The 18906-nt window shown below is 36.1% G+C and overlaps 1 protein-coding gene across 1 annotated transcript; it reads left to right on the forward strand.

Annotated features, from left to right (window-relative positions):
* Positions 1-14169: 14169 nt before the first annotated feature.
* LOC127095914 (probable ADP-ribosylation factor GTPase-activating protein AGD14) lies at positions 14170-17289 on the forward strand. Its single transcript, XM_051034541.1, has 11 exons — positions 14170-14268; positions 14443-14504; positions 14601-14688; positions 14775-14836; positions 14982-15078; positions 15298-15678; positions 15774-16202; positions 16275-16406; positions 16536-16691; positions 16773-16943; positions 17070-17289. Exons 1-11 carry the CDS (start codon positions 14170-14172, stop codon positions 17232-17234), a joined length of 1842 nt encoding a protein of 613 aa, XP_050890498.1. The 3' UTR covers positions 17235-17289.
* Positions 17290-18906: the final 1617 nt, after the last annotated feature.

An 18906-nucleotide genomic window follows, 5' to 3' on the forward strand; every position in this document is an offset into this window, starting at 1 on the left:
ATCAAAGTATAAGTGAAATGTGTCTATGCATATAGGAGCATCTCATTGACTTGAATAATGAATTTGATCATCGTTAGTACCTTAGGTTCATAAAAGAATGGTTTCAAATGATCAAAATACGTCTCAAAAATCATTTTTTGACAGTCTAAGAACTTTGAGTCGACTCATATCCTGGAGCGGTCGACTCATTCATACATATCCCAACTTGTAAAACTCTCGGGTCTGAACTGGTCGAGTCAGAGGTCGACTCAATCCTGGGAAAACCAAATGAGTCGACTCATCCACATGATTACATCGACTCATTGCCTGATTCATTTAAACCATGATTACCACGAGTCTGAACAGGACGAGTCATATGTCGACTCAACTATGGAAAAAGCCTGTTTCATTCGACTCATCCACTGTTTGAGTCGACTCATCGCTTGCTTCATTTGAGTAGTTTTTGCCTCGGGTCTGAACAAGTCGAGTGACCTGTGTGAATAGGTCGACTCGTCGCTGTTGGCACTCAATTTTCTACTGTGCATTTTTGCAAAATTGTTATGTTATTTCTGTTACTTTGTCTATGCATCATATAAATATTATAGAGTCTATTCTTCAACAAACACAAGAAAAGTGAAAGATATACACTAAAGTGCTCTTCATCTTTATTCTTCATTTCATTTCTCAACAACTACACATAACAATTTTTGTTGATCATTCTGCATTGTTGTGGTGATAACGTCCAAATAGGATTGTGTAATATTAGTTTGGGTAGAGGCTTTAAGTGGTTTTTTCTTGAATAAAACCATTGAGGTTTTGTACGCCAAGAATTGGGGGGTTTTGCACTAATCTTTGCTTCATAGATTCAACCAAGTGAAAGGTTTGAAGAACGGTGGGTTCATTCAAACAAGTAACGGTAACAAGAGGATTGTGAAGGAAGGTTAGGGTTCAAGCATCTTTCGATTGAAGTCATCCAAGCTAAAATTTTGGAGAACATGGAGTTCTTATAATAAGGTAGATACAACTGGAGGTTTCAAGCAGATCCAATCAAAATCAACCGAGCTAGAGTTTTGGAGAACATGGAGTTCTTGCAATAAGGTAGCTGCAACCAGAGGTTTGTTCGGAATGCTTGAAGGCCTTGGTTCAACTTGAATCAAGGGGAGAGAAGTGAATAGGATATGTAACAACACTAGGGGTTGGTTGTTGGAGATCATTTCTTTTCTTGTATTAACTTTGCAATTTGATAATACAAATCTCAATTCTAGTTTTAGAATTGGGGGCAAACGTACCCTAAGCGAGGACGAAAGGGGAACTGCCTAAACAAATCTGGTGTTGTTCTCTCTTTCTCTTAACTCTTTAAATTTTGCATTAATTACGTTTTGTATGAAACTAGTAGTAAAATCAATCTCGCTTAATTGTTGTGCATAATAGCTGTTTGATAAATTGGTGCAATCACTTTGATTGCAACTAAGTAAAATTCTGCACATTCAATTTGAGTGAAATTGAGACTTGGTGTGGAGAGCACACCAAGTGTTTGATAAAATTAATCTCACACAAATCTATTAATATTTTACTTGTTCTCTTATTGTGTTAACTCATCATTAGTGGTAATTTTATCAAGGATTGTGGTAATTAATCGATTGATTTAGATAGTGGTTGATTATCTCTATCTTAGTTATTCCATTTGGTTTCACGTATATCCGATCTTTCCATTAACAAATCGTTTAGACGATTATGGTCTAGGGAGCTTTCGCAACCTTTGAAAACATTTTTAAAAAGCACTAAATTTAAATACTGATCTATTCACCCCCACTTTAGATTGGTCCTATCCTCTAACATAACATACTTTTTTTTTGGAACAACTTTCGGGGGGGTTGTTCTTTTGGTTTGAAAAGGCTTACGATTGCCATGTTATAGGTTTTTGAGGATCAACCAACATAACTTTTGTATTTTTTATGATTTCTTCGACACTTCAGATGTGTACGAAGAAGAGCTTGTGGTTGACCCTTTAATAGGATATTTTATCTTGCAATTTGAATGTATATCCAGATTAACTGAATAAAACTACCCTGAAAGAAACACCAAATTCTAGGCTCAAAGTCATTGACTAGGGACTAACTCCTTATCTCTTTGGTGTTTGGGGATTGAAGCAATGCCTTACATCAATAACAAAGTTTTCTCCAAAAGCATACCGTCAATAATTTGGATATTTCATTTTTTTTATCATTCTCCCTCCAATCTTTGCTAAAACAAATGTTTGGTAAATAAAGTGAGGTGGAGAAATATTGCTTTTTTTGTTTTGTTTTTGTGTGATAAAAGAAAATGAGTGAATACGAATGGATTGATTCAAAACACGCATGCTCACTCCATCAATATAACCATTAAAATAGAAAATTCAAATGAAAATAATACTTGACAAACAAGAAAAAAATACAAGAATGCAAAATAATGAAATGGCCTAATGATCACCAATATCGAGGAACTTATCTCATGCTTGATTCACTGATAGGCTAGTCTTCATCAGATTTGGAGGTCGTCATGCTCGTTGATACATGCATGGTAACCATCTCGACACCTATTATTGACAACTTCTTCCACAAAATCGAAAGATGGACCCACTTTACCAAGTAAAGGATTTTTGTTGATTTTAGGGCCTTAAGGCACAAATGAAAATGCTTTGGAATCAATCAGATCCTATACTCTATCGTTGAGCACTTTGCAGTCTTTAGATGAGTGCCTTAGCTTGGAATTCGCATCTAGCATTGGCGTTTGTTGATATGTATATATGTATATATAGAAAGAGAATATTCTCTAGAATATTCCCTAGTGTATTCTAGAATAGAATAGGATAACTATTTAATTAATAGTATGAGTTGTACCTTTTTCCTATATAATACATCTTCCGTAGTGCTATTCAAACACACAATTTAACCTAAATGTCTCGTAGTCTCTCCTAATTTAATATGGTATCTAGAGTCTACTAAGAGATAACTCTTTGTCGTGCTTTACCCGGTTGACCCACTGTCTTCTGGGGATAATTTTTTTTGCAAACTATGTTATCTCTCCGATTTGCCTCTCACTTCTCAAAATTCTCAAGTAAAACCACATTGTCGCCCGATCCATACATTTTTCCCGGCCTCCCCACTCGGCTCCCTCCATCGGCCATAAATCCATCTCTATTTTTCATTTCGACTCTCAGAAATTTGTGCTCCAGTTCAAACAACCCCGATTTTGTTTCTTTAAGCCATGGGAGATGCTGATTCCGTCTCATTTACTAAAGTTCTGCTTATCCCTTGTGAAAAACTAATCGGATCATCCAACTATAACATATGAGCTCGTGCTATCGGTATATGGTTTCATGGTCAGGAATATGAAGATCACCTAACCATAAAATTGGTTGATGTTGTCGTTGTAAAACTCGCTAAATGAAAGAAAACGGATGCCTCTCTATGTACATTGTTATGGTTTTCCATCACATGTAACCTCCAAGCGCATTATCAAGCCTTCTTCACTTGGAATGAGGTTTGGGAAAAGGCTAAGGAAGTCTTCTCTAATGATATTCATTGTCTATACAGTATCATCCTCAAAATTGACACACCAAAGTTGCAAAATATGGATATGCAAGCCTATCCAAGTAAGCTTGATACCTTGAAAACGTGTTACACAACCCTCACGCCTTATGCAAAAGATGCAACAACTCATTCCGAATAACCAAGTAAATTTTTCATGGTCATGGCACTTAAAGGACTACCACCATAACTCGAGTTCGTTCGTAACCATATTTTATCAGGTATTATTGTTCCTAACTATGATGCAGTTAATGAACAACTCTTGCATGGCTACACCTCATGTGTTTGGTCCGGTTTCCCCTCCGTCTATTGTTTCTCCGACACCAGGTGACACTGTTGCCCTTGCATCTTTTAGAAACAATCAAAATCGCCTTCGAGGAGGGTCATCCAACTCAAAACCTGATTGTGACTTAGTAAGTCTATAGGAATCGTGACTGCAAGTGCACAGTCGTATCGCGTAGTTTTAAAGATTATCGAACCCAAAAGGACTAATAATTGAACGTATCGTTATCTAATGTTACTATGTAAATCTAAGGCTGATGATCTTTTTAAGAGTGGAGGGATGAAGAGAAATAACTATAACGTAAACACAATATTAATAAAAATATTTAATAAAGGGATATCGGTATGTAGCACATAAAACTTTGGGGATTCGATAGATAGTTGGTGTAATCTTAAAGATCAAAATATTCTTCAGTAGAAATTATTTATAAAAAGGAATTTGTCTCCCGCTCTCGTTGTTATTGACTCTGACCATACTCTTAAACCAGAATGCTTGGCTCTCGCGGTCTCATTATGAATTTAAAAGTAATTCTTGAACATGAATAAAGTCTAATTAATCCTAAAGCGCTCTCGCTGTGTTTAAGATTAATGTCTAGTTTCAGCTATCCGGTTAAAATCTCAAACTCTCATTCTTATTGACCGTAACCTTTGTTTGCTTTGTACTCTCGTACGAAAAATAATTTTGAATAAAACAAGAAACTAAAACCGGAAAATTATATTTTATAAAAGCCAACACCAGTTATTTACGAATCCCGTCGTTTCGACGATCTTTACATATCGATACCTAGGGGTTTATCCGGACATGGATCCGATAACAAACATGATATTCAAAAAATCAAGCATACAATAAGGCATAATTAATTAAAATGGAAATTAAAATAAAACCTAGAATATAAATCGAGAACTTGGAATGAATACTGATTCTTCAAATTAAACAATGCCGACACGCTTTGGCAATCGAGTACACCGTTATAATCAAATTCAGATGCTTAAACAATAATTGCAATAGTTCCCAATGTGGAGAATCTATTGTTTTTACAAAGTGGGAAACTGCCTAAGAAAATATAACAACAAGAATCTGACTGAAAAAATTCTAACCCTTTTCGTAAAAACCACCTTCCCATATATACTCCCCACTCTCCTTAAATGTAGCATTGGATATCTACTAGTGGGGAGTGGTTGGTTGAAAAAGTAAGAGAAGTTCGTGAGAAAAGTGTGGAGAAGAATAAGGAATACCGGGTTGATGGTGGCTGCCACAACCCTAACGTGGTCTACATGGTGGGCGCCACATTGTGTGAGATGGACACCACCACTTCTTAAGGCCTCGTGGCGGGTGTCACATTGTGTAAGGTGGGCTCCACCACTTCCTAAATCCTTGTGGCGGGCGCCACGCATCCAAGTGGTAGGCGCCACCATTCATTTGGTGTGATGGGCGCCATGCTTCCTTGTGTGGTGGGCCCGCCATTCCTCTTTTGCTCCACTTTCTTCTCTTTTTCTTTCCTTTTTGCTATTTTCCTCTTTGCTTGCCTATACATCTTTTATTCGATAAATACTTGAAATAAACATAAAATACTACACAATACTAAGTGTTAATCAAGTAAAAAGCAATGCATATTAAGTCAAATATACGATACATTTTCACATTATCAAAACCCCGTCCCAAGTGTGACCATTTTAATCGGCTTGGACATACTATCGACCGTGGCTGGAAGTTACATGACACACCTCCACGCCAGGTAAATGCAGCTCAAATTGATAACCCAGATACTATGCAAACTTCACCTTCTAATCAGAACCCTACACCAAGCTACGAGGATTTTCTCAGGTGGTGTCAGACTAATCAGACCTTTGGTTCCACGACTTCGGTTGCACACACTGGCAATTCATCTGTTTGCTTCTATCAATCATCTTCTCTTAGTCCTTGGGTCCTCAATTCTAGTGCGTCTGCTCATTTTACTGGTAATAAAGGTCTTTTATCTTCCTTCTCTACTTTGGTTTCTTACCGAGTGTAACTGCCATAAATGATTCTCAAACTCGATCCCAAGGGATTGGTACCGGTCAAATTCTACCATCTCTCTCTGTTACTTATGTCCTATATATACCTAATTGCCCATTTAATTTACCACCAGTCAGTCATTTAACTCGTTCCCTTAATTGTTCTATCACCTTTACTAATAGTAATGTTACTCTGCAGGATCGAAGTTCGGGATAGACGATTGACGTCAGATGTGAGTCTGAAGGCCTCTACTACTTTTCTATGTCATCTACCACATGCTCCACCATAAATTATCCACTCATTATACATGTGTAGTTAGGTCATCCAGATCTTACCAAGCTACAAAAGTTGGTGCCTAGTCTATCTAAATTATCCACTTTATATTGTGAGTTTTGTCAGTTAGGGAAACATATTTGTTGTCACTTTCCTGATGGAGTCAATAAACGAGTTGCGTCCCCTTTTGCTTTAGTTCACTCCGATGTTTGGGGTCCCTTGTGTACCATGTTTACTTTTAAGTCTAGATATTTTATAACTTTTATTGATGATTTTCCACGTTGCACATGGCTATTTTTAATGAAGAACAAGTCTGAATTATTTTCTATTTTGGAACAATTTTATCAAGAAATAAGAACCCAATTTGGTTTGTCTATTCGTACCTTAAGAAGTGACAATGCATGTGAATATTTATCCTAACAATATCAAACTTTTATGTCATCCAATGGTATTATGCACCAAACATCTTTTCCTCATACACCTCAACAAAACTGGGTAGCCGAATGCAAAAATAGGCATCTTGTAGAAACCACTCAGACCCTACTTCTCCATGGTAATGTTCATATGTAGTTTGGAGTGGATGCAATGCTCACTGCATGTTACCTCATAAATCACATGCCCTCATCTATCATTAATAATAAAATCTCTCATTCAATCCTGTTTCCAAACTCTCCTCTCCTCCCAATTCCTCCTCGAGTATTCGGGTCTACGTGTTTTATACACAATCTCTCCCCTGGTCTTGATAAACTAGCAGCTCAATCACTAAAGTATGTATTTCTTGGTTATCATTGTTCCCAAAAGGGTTATCATTTCTATTCTCATACTCTACAATGATACCTCGTATCGACCGATGTTACCTTCTTCGAGTCTGTTCCATATTTCGAATCCAGCCAAGTATCTCCGGAATCTCTTCAGGAAAGTATTCACACACCTCTTTCGAAAGTCCCATTTGTCAATATCCCCCATCATTCTAGGGAACCTGACCCATTAGATTCAACTTCTTTCCCATTTCAAACATATCAACATCGTCACTTAACGTCTTTCATACATGTCCTCGAGGTTATACATGTCGCTGAGGTTAATGCAGACTCTCCTTCGACACTCTCGCTATCACCGGATCCAATCCTGCAACCTGATTCTGATCTTTTGATTGCCATTCAAAAAGGTATACATAAAACATGAAATCCTTATCCACACTATATTAATTTATGTTATCATCGTCTTTCCCCATTGCAGTATACTTACTTGTCTTCTTTGTCTTCGATTTCTATTCCTAAAACTCCACGTGAAGCATTATCTCACCCTAAGTGGAGGTAACCAGTGATTGATGAAATGTGTGCTCTTCAAAGCAGTGGTACCTGGGAACTGGTTCCTCTACCCCCTGGAAAATATTTAGTAGGTTATCGTTGGCTTTATACAGTGAAGGTTAGTCCAGATGGTAAGATTGATCAATTTAAAGCTCGCTTGGTAGCCAAAGAACTCACTCAGATTTTTGGGTTGGATTATAGTTATACCTTTTCACATGTAGCCAAGATGGCATTTGTTATACTTCTTATAGCCATTACATCCATTTGACATTGGCCTCTTCATTAACTTGACATAAAAAATGCCTTTTTACATGGTGATCTTGAAGAGGAAGTATATATGGAGCAACCTCCTAGGTTTTTTGCTTAGTGGGAGTCGTCGAATATGGTTTGTAGGCTACACAAGTATCTTTATGGTCTTAAGCAATCTCCGAGAGTTTGGTTTGGTAGATTTAGCATTGTAGCGCAACAGTTTGGTATGGTGCATAGTGAAGCTGACCGTTCTGTTTTTTATCGTCATTCATCCCAAGGGTGTATATATCTTATTGTGAATATAAATGATATTGTCATAACTGGTAGTGATCAGTAGGGAACACTCCAGTTGAAACAACATCTCTCGAAACTATTTCAGACAAAAGATCTTGGTAAACTCCGCTATTTTTTGGGTATTGAGGTAGCCTAATCAAAAGATGTTTTGGTGATTTCTCAACGGAAATATGCTATGGATATTTTGGAAGAAACATGTTTGTTAAATGCTAAGCCAACTGATACTCCTATGGATCCAAGTGTCAAACTACTACCCAATCAGGGGGAGCCTCTATCTGACTCAGGAAGATATATGAGATTAGTTGGAAATTTGAATTGTCTCATAGTCACTCATCCGAACATTTCTTTTGTAGTCAGTGTGGTAAGCCAATTATTATATTCCCCTTGTCAGGAACACATATATGTTGTTATTCAGATTCTAAGATACATCAAATGTGCTCCAGGAAAAGGTCTTGTGTATGAAGATAAAAGGCATACTCAGATGGTTGGATACTTCGATGTTGATTGGGCAGGGTTACCCATTGATAGATGATCCACCTCTGGGTATTGTGTACTTGTTGGAGGAAACTTATATCCTGGAAAAGTAAGAAACAAAATGTAGTTGCAAGATCAAGCGTCGAGGCAGAGTATAAGGCCATGACAATGGCAACATGTAAACTTATTTGGTTAAAACAATTGTTCAAGGAACTTCAAATTGAAGAAGCAATCCCAATGATACTTATTTGTGATAATCAAGTTGCATCGCACATTGCTTCAAATCCAGTATTCTATAAGAGGACCAAACATATTAAGACAGATTTTCACTTTGTCAGAGAGAAGATCGAGTTAGGCGGCATCGCCACAAGCTTTGTCAACTCTAATGATCAATTGGAAGACATGTTTACAAAATCCATGCGAAGCCCCAAAACCAATTATACATATAACAAGCTTGGTGCATTTGACTTATATGCTCAAGCTCGAAGGGGAGTGTTGATATGTATATATCTATATATAGAAAGAGAATATTCTTTAGAATACTCCTTAGTGTATTTTATAATAGAATAGGATAACTATGTAATTAGTAGTATATGTTGTACTTTTTTCCTATATAATACATCTTTTGTAGTGCTTTTCAAACATACAGTTTAACCTAAATGTCTCTTAGTCTCTCCTAATTCAATAGTGTCGAAGCCTGGTAGGTATGGAGGAAACGCTGAATTCAAACTGCCTATTTGGCCTTTAGGTGTATCGGCGTTGCTGCTATACAACATATTTCTGTTGGTATGGCTGTTGTTGTGGAATTTGTTGATGATACTAAGGAGGACCTCGATTTGCAAGAGGATATTGACCATGTAGAGGAAATGGTGTCTAATATGGAAGCCCATAAGGTCGTTGATACTGAACAAGTGATACGTATGGGTACTGATAGTGAGGCACTAGAGTAGGAGTCAGTAGGTCTTGGTAAGTTTCCCATATTTCATCAATTTCATCCTCCTCTTCCTCTTGGGAATTTCCATGGGAATCACTCTCGCTAGCTTGGCTACTCGAGGTGTCTGGGATTTTTTTCGCTTTTGAGCATGCTCTCGATGTGTTCTCCAACTATCATCAGGTCAAAGAAGCTTGATGACACATTGTATATCATCCTTTAGAGGTATGGGCCATGTAGGGTACCATAAACATATCAATTAGCTCCTTATCCAACATTGGTGGTTGAACGTGAGTAACCAACTATCTCCACCTTTGGGTGTACTCTTTGAACGACTCATTACTCTTATGAGTAAGATTTTGCAATTGAGTACGGTTCAAAGCCATATTCGTGTTGTATTGGTAATGCTTCAGGAATGCCTAAGCTAATTATTTTCAGGTGTGGATGTAACTTTGCTCTAGTTGCATATACCATTACAATGATGCCCCATTGAGACTGTCTTGAAAATAATGGATGAGTATGAAAGTCCAGAAGGTGTAGTTCGGTAATCACATGTTGTCCGAAGAGGTCAAATATTGGTGGGATAACGAGCTCCGGAGATTGGAAGCTAATGGTATTGCGATTACTTAAGTGTTGTTCCGAGTTCATTTTCTAGAGAAGTACTTTCCTGAGGATGTACATAGCAAGAAGGAGAGCGAGTTCCTCAAACTCAAGCAGGGGGTATGACTCTGCTGAATACGGTTCTAGGTTCGAAGAGCTTGTAAAGTTTTTTCCTCACTACAATGGTGCGATTGTTGAGGGTTCAAAGTGCATCAAGTTTGAGAGCGAATTGTGTCCTGAGATCAAACAGGGAATTGGATACCGGAAGATTCGTCAATTTTGTATGCTGGTGAATAAGTGTAAGATTTATGATGAGGATAACAGGGCTCGTTTTACTCACTATAATAGTCAGAGTGAGAGGAATGGGAAGAATCAGTATCGCGGGAAGTCGTATAATGCTCTAGCTGAGAAAGGGGGACATAAAGCTTCAAATGAGAGAAAGCCAAGTGGGATAAAGACTCCCTCTTTAAAGTGTTTCAAGTGTGGCGAGTTGGGCCACCGTGACAATGAGTTCAAGAATAATGTCCTGAGGTGCTTAAAGTATGGGAAGATCGGTCACCGTGTTGCAAATTGCAAGAGTGTTGGGATGACTTGTTATAACAGTGGCAAGCAGGATCACATCAGTATTAATTGTCAAAAGCCGAGGAAGGCACAATCTTGAGGAAAGATTTTTGCTTTATCAAGTCCAGAGACTACTAGCTCAGACATGTTATTTTGAGGTATGTGTTTTATTAATAGTATTCCAATGATTGGTATTATTGACACGGGTGCAACATATTCTCTTGTTTCACTTGATTATGCTGAGAGGTTGGGTTTGAGATTATCTTCTATGGATGGGAGTATGATTGTTGATACCCTAACTTTAGGTTCGGTAACCACTTCGTGGGTTTGTTTGAATTGTCCCAGGATGAAGAAATCACCCATTGAAAGGAAGAAAACATAAAAACTATTCACCCATTACAAGCTCTCTTGCTCGAGGGACTGTGTAATGTTATATTTGTAAGATTCCTAAATAGGGCGACTTCGGGGTCACCTCCTAGAGAGATGTCTCCCCATCGACACCCTCACAGAGCATGGGGACTTTCCCTTGGGACAAATGATATGTACAATTATGTTATCTCCCAATAGTCACATAAGAAGGATTCGTATACGACTCTTTGAAAAATAGGTAGTCAATAGTTTCCCCTAGTCATGGGGGACCGACTATTAACTCTATGAATTTTCTAAACCATAGGCCTAAAGGCCTCTATAAGTACTTCTCCTCAAACGATAGGAGAGACAAGCCATAACTTACTTACAATCCCAAAGCACAACACATGTATAACATGACCTCTCCCCTCATGTGAGTAGGACCTCCAAAATCACTACAACCTCACCATATAGAGCTACTCGCCACCGCGGGCAAGTACCTGCACTTTTTGACCAGTACAAAATCCACACGAGAAAGAACAAAATAAAAGACGAGTACATAAAGAATTTGTTTACCCAAAACGATCAAATTGATCTACTTTAGTAGGGATATCAACTCTCCAATCCATAATACTTCACAAGTTGTTATAAGATATTACAAGATGGGCTACAAGAAAATAGTCTTCCAAATTCCCAAGAAAATCTCCTATTTTTCACTCCCAAGTATTTATCAATTTTTTCATACTCTCAATATATGAACGAAACAAACTCAAGGTATTTAGAATGTTCCCCCACCCCCTTAGATACCATCAAAGGTATTCTATTTCTTAGAGCAGTCACATGCTAAGCATTTATACTCACGCTCTCTCCAATATTTCTCAATATGATTTCACTTTTTCATTTATCCTCCAAAAGTGACAAATAACCTTTTTTTATAAAGCCTTGAAACCCCAAAATGTCATATTTTCGGACTGTCCCACACTGTACTATGATTGTGACCCAACCATCCGACACTAAAGTCGACTTGGCGATGCCATGCCAAGCTAATTTTTGAGTCGTGCCTGAGTCGTCGATTGATCGCACCGAGCCACACTCAATTTAACTTAGCCTTTGATCTCCATTTTTATCACCAACATTGGTTGCTAGCGCTCATCAAAATAACACCGCGTGGTGTTGCCCTTCGTATCCATGACCTCCATGCTGCACTGCACACCTTTGCGCCTGTTACTGTTGAAAAAAGTAAACCTTCTCTACATCACTTGAGATTTTTAGATATACTTATATACCTTAACTGTCCCACAATGTACTGTGACTGTGACTGTGACCGTGACCCAACCATCCGACACTAAAGTTGACTTGGCGATCCCATGCCAAGCTAGTTTATGAGTCGTGCCTGAGTCGTTGATTGATCCCACCGAACCACGCTCGATTTGACTTAGCCTTTGACCTCCATTTTTTGTCACCAACATCAGTTACTAGCGCCCATTGAAATAACACCACATGGTGTTGCCCCTCGTTTCCATGACCTCCACGCCGCGCTGCACGCCTTTGCGCCTGTTAGTGTTGAAAAAAGTAAACCTTCTCTACATCACTTGATATTTTTAGATACACTTCTATATCTTGACTCAAAATCGATGGTAATGCCAATTTATTCATTAACCATTTTGCTTCTCTATCCAAAGCATGAGTCATTATTCAACGAACTTGATCAAGTCCAAGAAATGCTTGGATATAACACTTGCATCTAACACCCCTTTTATGCATAGGTAGTCTCACTAGCTCACCAACATGGTTCTTCACCAGTGAATGTGTTTCATCATTCACTATCTTCAACCACTTTTGACTTTCTTTGATTTAAAATGTATCCCTAAAGGTCTTTAGTTATGAGTCTTGCAACTATTGAGCCACATTCAAAGCATAATTATTAAGGTCAACACAACCGTATCTTTGAGGTTGTAAAATTTCCCTCCTTATCCTATCACCAGTCAATTGATAACCATGGACCATTGTAAATTTTCTCTTACTAGATCTAAAAGCAGTCCTCCTTATCTTTAGTCTTCCTAATTATAACTTCCACTTTAAATTAAATTTTCTCCACCATATTTTTTAAATCTTTCACCTTTAGGTCTTTGCACTTCATCCTTATATGGATCTCATCGAAAGTAACATCCATACTTATAATGAATTTTGATGCTCTAATTTCACCTTCCACAACTTGTAAACCTTCACATCTACGAGATAAACAATGAAGACACAATTCACAACCTTAATAATTAATTGGCTTAATTAAAATTTTAATTTCCTATTTTAGCCCATCATAAAAGTCCTTTTATTTTAAATTTAAATCATTTTGATCCTCTCTTATATATATTGCATTTAAAATTGATGATTTATCCATTTTTAAATGACATGTCATAGGAATTTTTTCCGAGACATCACATCTATAACTATATATAAAGGAGATATATTATTTTGGACTGACCTATTTTCATTTCTAATTTACCCTTTAAAATATGTATAATTTATTTAATTAAAAAATAAAATATTAATTAAAATTTACAGTTTTTAAATATACATAATTATCAAAGTTGATTTTTGCAATTTTTCACAATTCTCTCAAAGTGTAACTTCCATTCCAATAATAACTTCTATTATATATATATATATATATATATATATATATATATATATATATATATATATATATATATATATATATATATATATATATATATATATATATATATATATATATATATATATATATATATATATATATATATATAAATTAAATGATATAAATTAAAATTAAATAAAAATTATATTTATATTTTAACATATGTGTATATTTAAAAAATCGGATAAACGGGCACAAGAGTGCCGTGGCCGCTTGTATTAATAATATAAATGATGCGTTAGAAAATGAAGACAGTCCATTTTAAGACAAGAATTATAATTAAACTTAATCAATAAATTTATTAAAACTATTATGCAGTGAATTTTCAGTTGCCATTAGAGGACTTGTATGACCAAAAAAGGTAAAGAAAATCGTGTGGTACCTTATTTACCGGCAACTTTCTCTCCTTAAGAAAACAACAACAAAACTTTCTTGTTTGGACACATCTTTGTCCCAAATTTGTCAAACCCCTGTGGGATTCTACCACTGCTATCATTGTCCATAACAATCCTAACATGTTTCTCTTTTGCACATAATTAACATTTTATTATTATATATGATCATTGAAATTGAAAATTTTGTGATCAAGGTTGCTTGTTCATAGAGGAATCAATTTGAGCAATTTGAACATGAGTTCTTCAAAGAAAGAAGAAGAAAGAGTTGAAAGAATAATCAGAGGTCTTTTAAAACTTCCTGAAAACAGAAGATGCATCAATTGCAATGCCTTGGTATATTACTAAATCATTTCTTACAAATTCTTTACACAAAAATGAGCAGAATTACGATGAATTATCGTGATTTTGCCTGCAGTTATGCAAAACAGGCAAAATCACGATGTCACCGTGGTTTTGCAACATTTTCTTATGACACTGTATTTGACATTGATTGCTTCTATGAATTAGGGACCACAATATGTTTGTACAACATTCTCAACATTTGTCTGCATAAATTGCAGTGGTTTACAGTAAGAAATCAAATCTTTTTAGGTTTACTTTCTTTCTTATCCTTGTTCATATTCATTTGTATGTTTTTACTTACTAAGTTATATACAAAATTATAGTCGAGAGTTCACGCATAGAGTAAAATCGGTATCAATGGCGAAATTCACTCCCGAAGAAGTCACTGCTCTTCAAGCTGGTGGCAATGAGGTGAACATTATTATCATGTTTTTTTTTTATATCATGCTACTAGATTTTAATTTTGGATTAAATGTACAACTTCGATTTATGCGCAGAGAGCAAAGCAGATTTATTTCAAAGGATGGGATCCTATGCGACATTCGTATCCCGATTCTAGGTAACTTTTCTTCTTAAAATCGCGGTTAAGTCACAATCCTTGATATTGTAGAAAATTGTGATGCAATATTGTAGTCACGTCGTAATAAGTCACATACTTAAATTGCGACCACGTCATATGATCTAATTCGAATCTTTTCGTTCAGTAATATGCACAGACTTAGAGATTTTATCAAGCATGTCTATGTGGAAAGAAAATATACCGGCGAAATAAGTCAAGAAAATCTTCCCAGGATTAAATTGGTAACTTTTATATACATATTTACACTTACTATCTTATTTATTTATTTTAGACTCTTAGCATACGAAAGTCACATTAAATTGAGTAATCTGTGACGAGTCAGGTTGGTCCATTTAAGGATCAAAACTCGATCGATGTCTGTTTTCTTCGTTCACAAGACTCGAACCTAATAGTTTATTTAAGAGAGGAACCAAACTCATGACTGAAAATTTTTCATACAGAATGACAAGGAGGAGTCCCATGAAAGTAAGAAGGGTAGTTCGTTTCGTTTAGAGTTGGTAACTCCTAAGTCAAGTCCCGGTGCAAGAAACAGTCCAAGTGCAATCGAGGATGCGAGTTTGAGATATGTATATGATGAAAGCCGAAGTCCTAAGTATGTACGAAAGTATTCAAGATTTGGAGGATTAAGCAAAAGTCCTATGAAGTTTGAGGTCGTTGATGATAGGTTTCGGGACGAAGATTATAGAAACCGCAGGCAATCGAATCTAGATTCAAAGCTAGGACAACTTTCATTTGATGGTCGTAAGAGTGTGGACAGATCCCAAGCACCAGTTCAAAGATCTTCGGGTGAAATCACGACGAAGAATGACTCATCTTTACAAGTAAGTGAACTTTGACATATCAGTGTTATGTTTGATGTCCGTGTCTGTACTTTATAGATTTGAACGAAGTCCTTGATGTATTTTAACTGTAAAAGGTAACAACTTCTGGCGAAGAAGGTTCTATTGAGAAAAAACCGTCGGAGAAAATAAGTAATAAACCAAGAAGCTTAAATGATTTGAGTCCGAAGTCTCAAGCTTCTGAAACCGCTATTGTTGCTGTACAAGAAACACCAAGCATGACGATGGAAAGTGAAAGCAATTGGGCCTCATTCGAAACATCTACCGAGGAAAATGTTCCTAAAACTCCAAACACAAACACCATTAAATCTTGCGCAACGGAACCAACACCTAAAGCAAAAACTTCAAGTCATTTAGACCTTTTACTTCTTGAATTATCAGGTCCTTTTAGTGACAATGTTCCTACAACTTCAACGGTAGAAAAAGCCTCTACATTGGATTTTCCATCTACTTCAATGGAGCAGACCACTGCATCATGTTCTGAGACGGCACAACCTTCTAACGAAGCTCCTCCGCCACAATCTGAGCTGCATGAAACAGAAGACTTCGTTGAAGTTTCACGAGGAGATAGACCACAGATAGAAAATCCCATTGAAGTTTCACATGCACATGAACCACAAAGCATGCAAGATTCTCCTTCTGTTTCAGTTGGTTGTAGTTCAACAACATCACCTATAAAATCACCAAACAATGTAGTCTCAAATAATGAGGTGAGACATATAACATGTCAGTTTTACGTTTGTTCGGATTGATTTATTTGATCTTATTTCCTGACATAAGAAAACAACCTAGAACATGTCCATAGTTACTCATTTTGTTCTATTATTGATTACATGCAGCCATCATTTTCTCCTAATACACATGAAACATCACACGCTTTTGACGAACTATCTTCTCGAACCACCTCAAATCCTACTCAAAACACCAAACCTGATGTCGGCTCCAAGCCTAGTACGACAAAAACCAAGTCTAGTGGAAGAATGGAACTTCCAGAGGTAATATAAGTATCCATTTTTCACAACATATTTTTATTTTGAATAGACAAAAACCTTAATTCCTAAGAAAAATCTCTGCAGGACCTTTTTACTACAAGCTACTTATCTGGTCCCGCACCAAATGCAGGTTGGAAGAATGTTCAACATCCTGTCATGGGATATGACAATAGTATGCAGTATTATCCTAATGCACCAAAACCCATGAACCCTTTTGAAGTAACTGAAGGGAGAAGTATAGCGCACACATCATCGGTATGTACAACTGTAAACGAATATATTACTCCCTCTGGTCCTTATTATAAGAGAAAATCACATCCTAAGGTAAAGCCGATAAATAACTTTAACCTTCTAAACTTGTTTTTATTTTTCTATTTATAGTCTCCGACTCTGGCGTCAACGTATGGTGTGCTACCCGATGTATCACATAGAACAGGACTAATGTATACTTCAAGTCTTGGTTCTTTAGACACAATGGTGCCTTATTCCGCAAGTTATGCATCCCCGGTTACTGGTATTTTCATTGTTATCTTCCATTACCTTTGAAGATTTTTTGTTTATTTTTTCTTCAAGTTTATTATTATTCATGATTCAATCATCTCAGGTGAGTGCTTTGATCAAGTTAATAATGAAGAGCAACTTATTAGGTAAGAAATTATACTCTCTCATATGTGTGGCCAGTTATGCTATCAAATAATCTGCCTATGTTCTGTTGAAGATGTTAATCCTACCCGACTTATAATTTCGTTGTAATATTTTGTAGATCACAAAGATTTGATACATTCAATGGCGGCATAACTCGTTTTTCATCTCTTGATAACATTCAACAATCGCATGGAGGATATGGAATGCATGGAAGTCCAAATTCTTTTTCCAATACAGGAGGAAATCCATTTGCATAGCTTAAACAATCGACGTTTCTCAATCCGCCTCTCAGGAACACGTGAGTTTATCAGAAACACGCTTCGGGTAATGTATTTTGACAGATTTAAACATATAGGATGGATTGAGGAAGTGTCTAAACAATTCGGCATACTACTACAATCTTCTTTCTCTTGTCAACGAAGGAAAAATTTGAAAGCACATGTTATTGACATATATTTTCTTGTACATATATGCAAAATGTTGGAATGAAACTATTTAACCATAGAAATGGTGTGCAACAAAAATCGAGATTGAATAATCCATTATTTTAAATTTGGTATTTTAGTTTCCTAAGAAATATCAAAATCTATGCTGAAATTTAAGTCATTCAATCTCGATCCAGCAACCATCGATGTACTAATTGTGTGAATGGTATCAGTGAGTTACCTTTAGTCCGAATCTCAAATGCATTGTGAGAATTTTTATTATACTTGGAACAAAAATATTGTGAATAGTAATACAAAGTGAAAGTGGTGTAAAAGAATGTCAACTAGGTAATAGTGATGCATTGATGGAACATATAGGAGTAGACTTTAACTCAACAAGTGTTTGAAATATTTTAACCATTTTCAACTTCTTGACCTTTGGGTAACAAATAGAGGGAAAGTTTTTGATTTAAAAACCTCTAATGCTTGGGAATGAATCTAACATGAAGAATGATTAGAGGAAAAAGCCATGTGATTTTTTTTAGGATTCTTACTTTTTATCCTATGAAAGTGGATGAATAGAACTCTAGAGTAATCTAACTTAGTGGAAGATAATCTATCATTATAATAATTTTATAAGGGCTATTAATTGTTCTTCACATGACCACATAAAGAAAATAACACTATTAATAATGATGAACCTTTATGGTTTTTATACGAATTTCAAAAGTTGGAATGGCATAACATAATGCTCCATTTATGTAGTAAGTTGCAAACCTTATTCGAGCATACAATTTGTCTTCAAATTTTGTTCCAAGTAGTGATCAAATTAGCTCAAAAGGGAAACTTATTCCTTTTGTTGTTTCGATTTTCATTTCGAATGAAGGAGTATTGTGTCATTAGCACCGTTAATGTTGATTGAACAATTTCATTTTATTTATAACTAAACAAAATTAAAATCATTGGTTTGGTATATCGGTTCGAAATTTCGAACCATACTAAATTGTTAGAAGATATTTTTTTTAAATCGAATCATTTATTAAAAGACCGAATCTTTATATTACACGTTCGCTGACTCGATTTTTTGTTTTAACAATTCTATATGTCATACAAATAAATGAATATAGAGATGTGAGATGTTTTGTAAA

This window comes from Lathyrus oleraceus, chromosome 6 (assembly GCF_024323335.1).
Source record: "Lathyrus oleraceus cultivar Zhongwan6 chromosome 6, CAAS_Psat_ZW6_1.0, whole genome shotgun sequence".
NCBI lineage: Eukaryota > Viridiplantae > Streptophyta > Magnoliopsida > Fabales > Fabaceae > Lathyrus > Lathyrus oleraceus.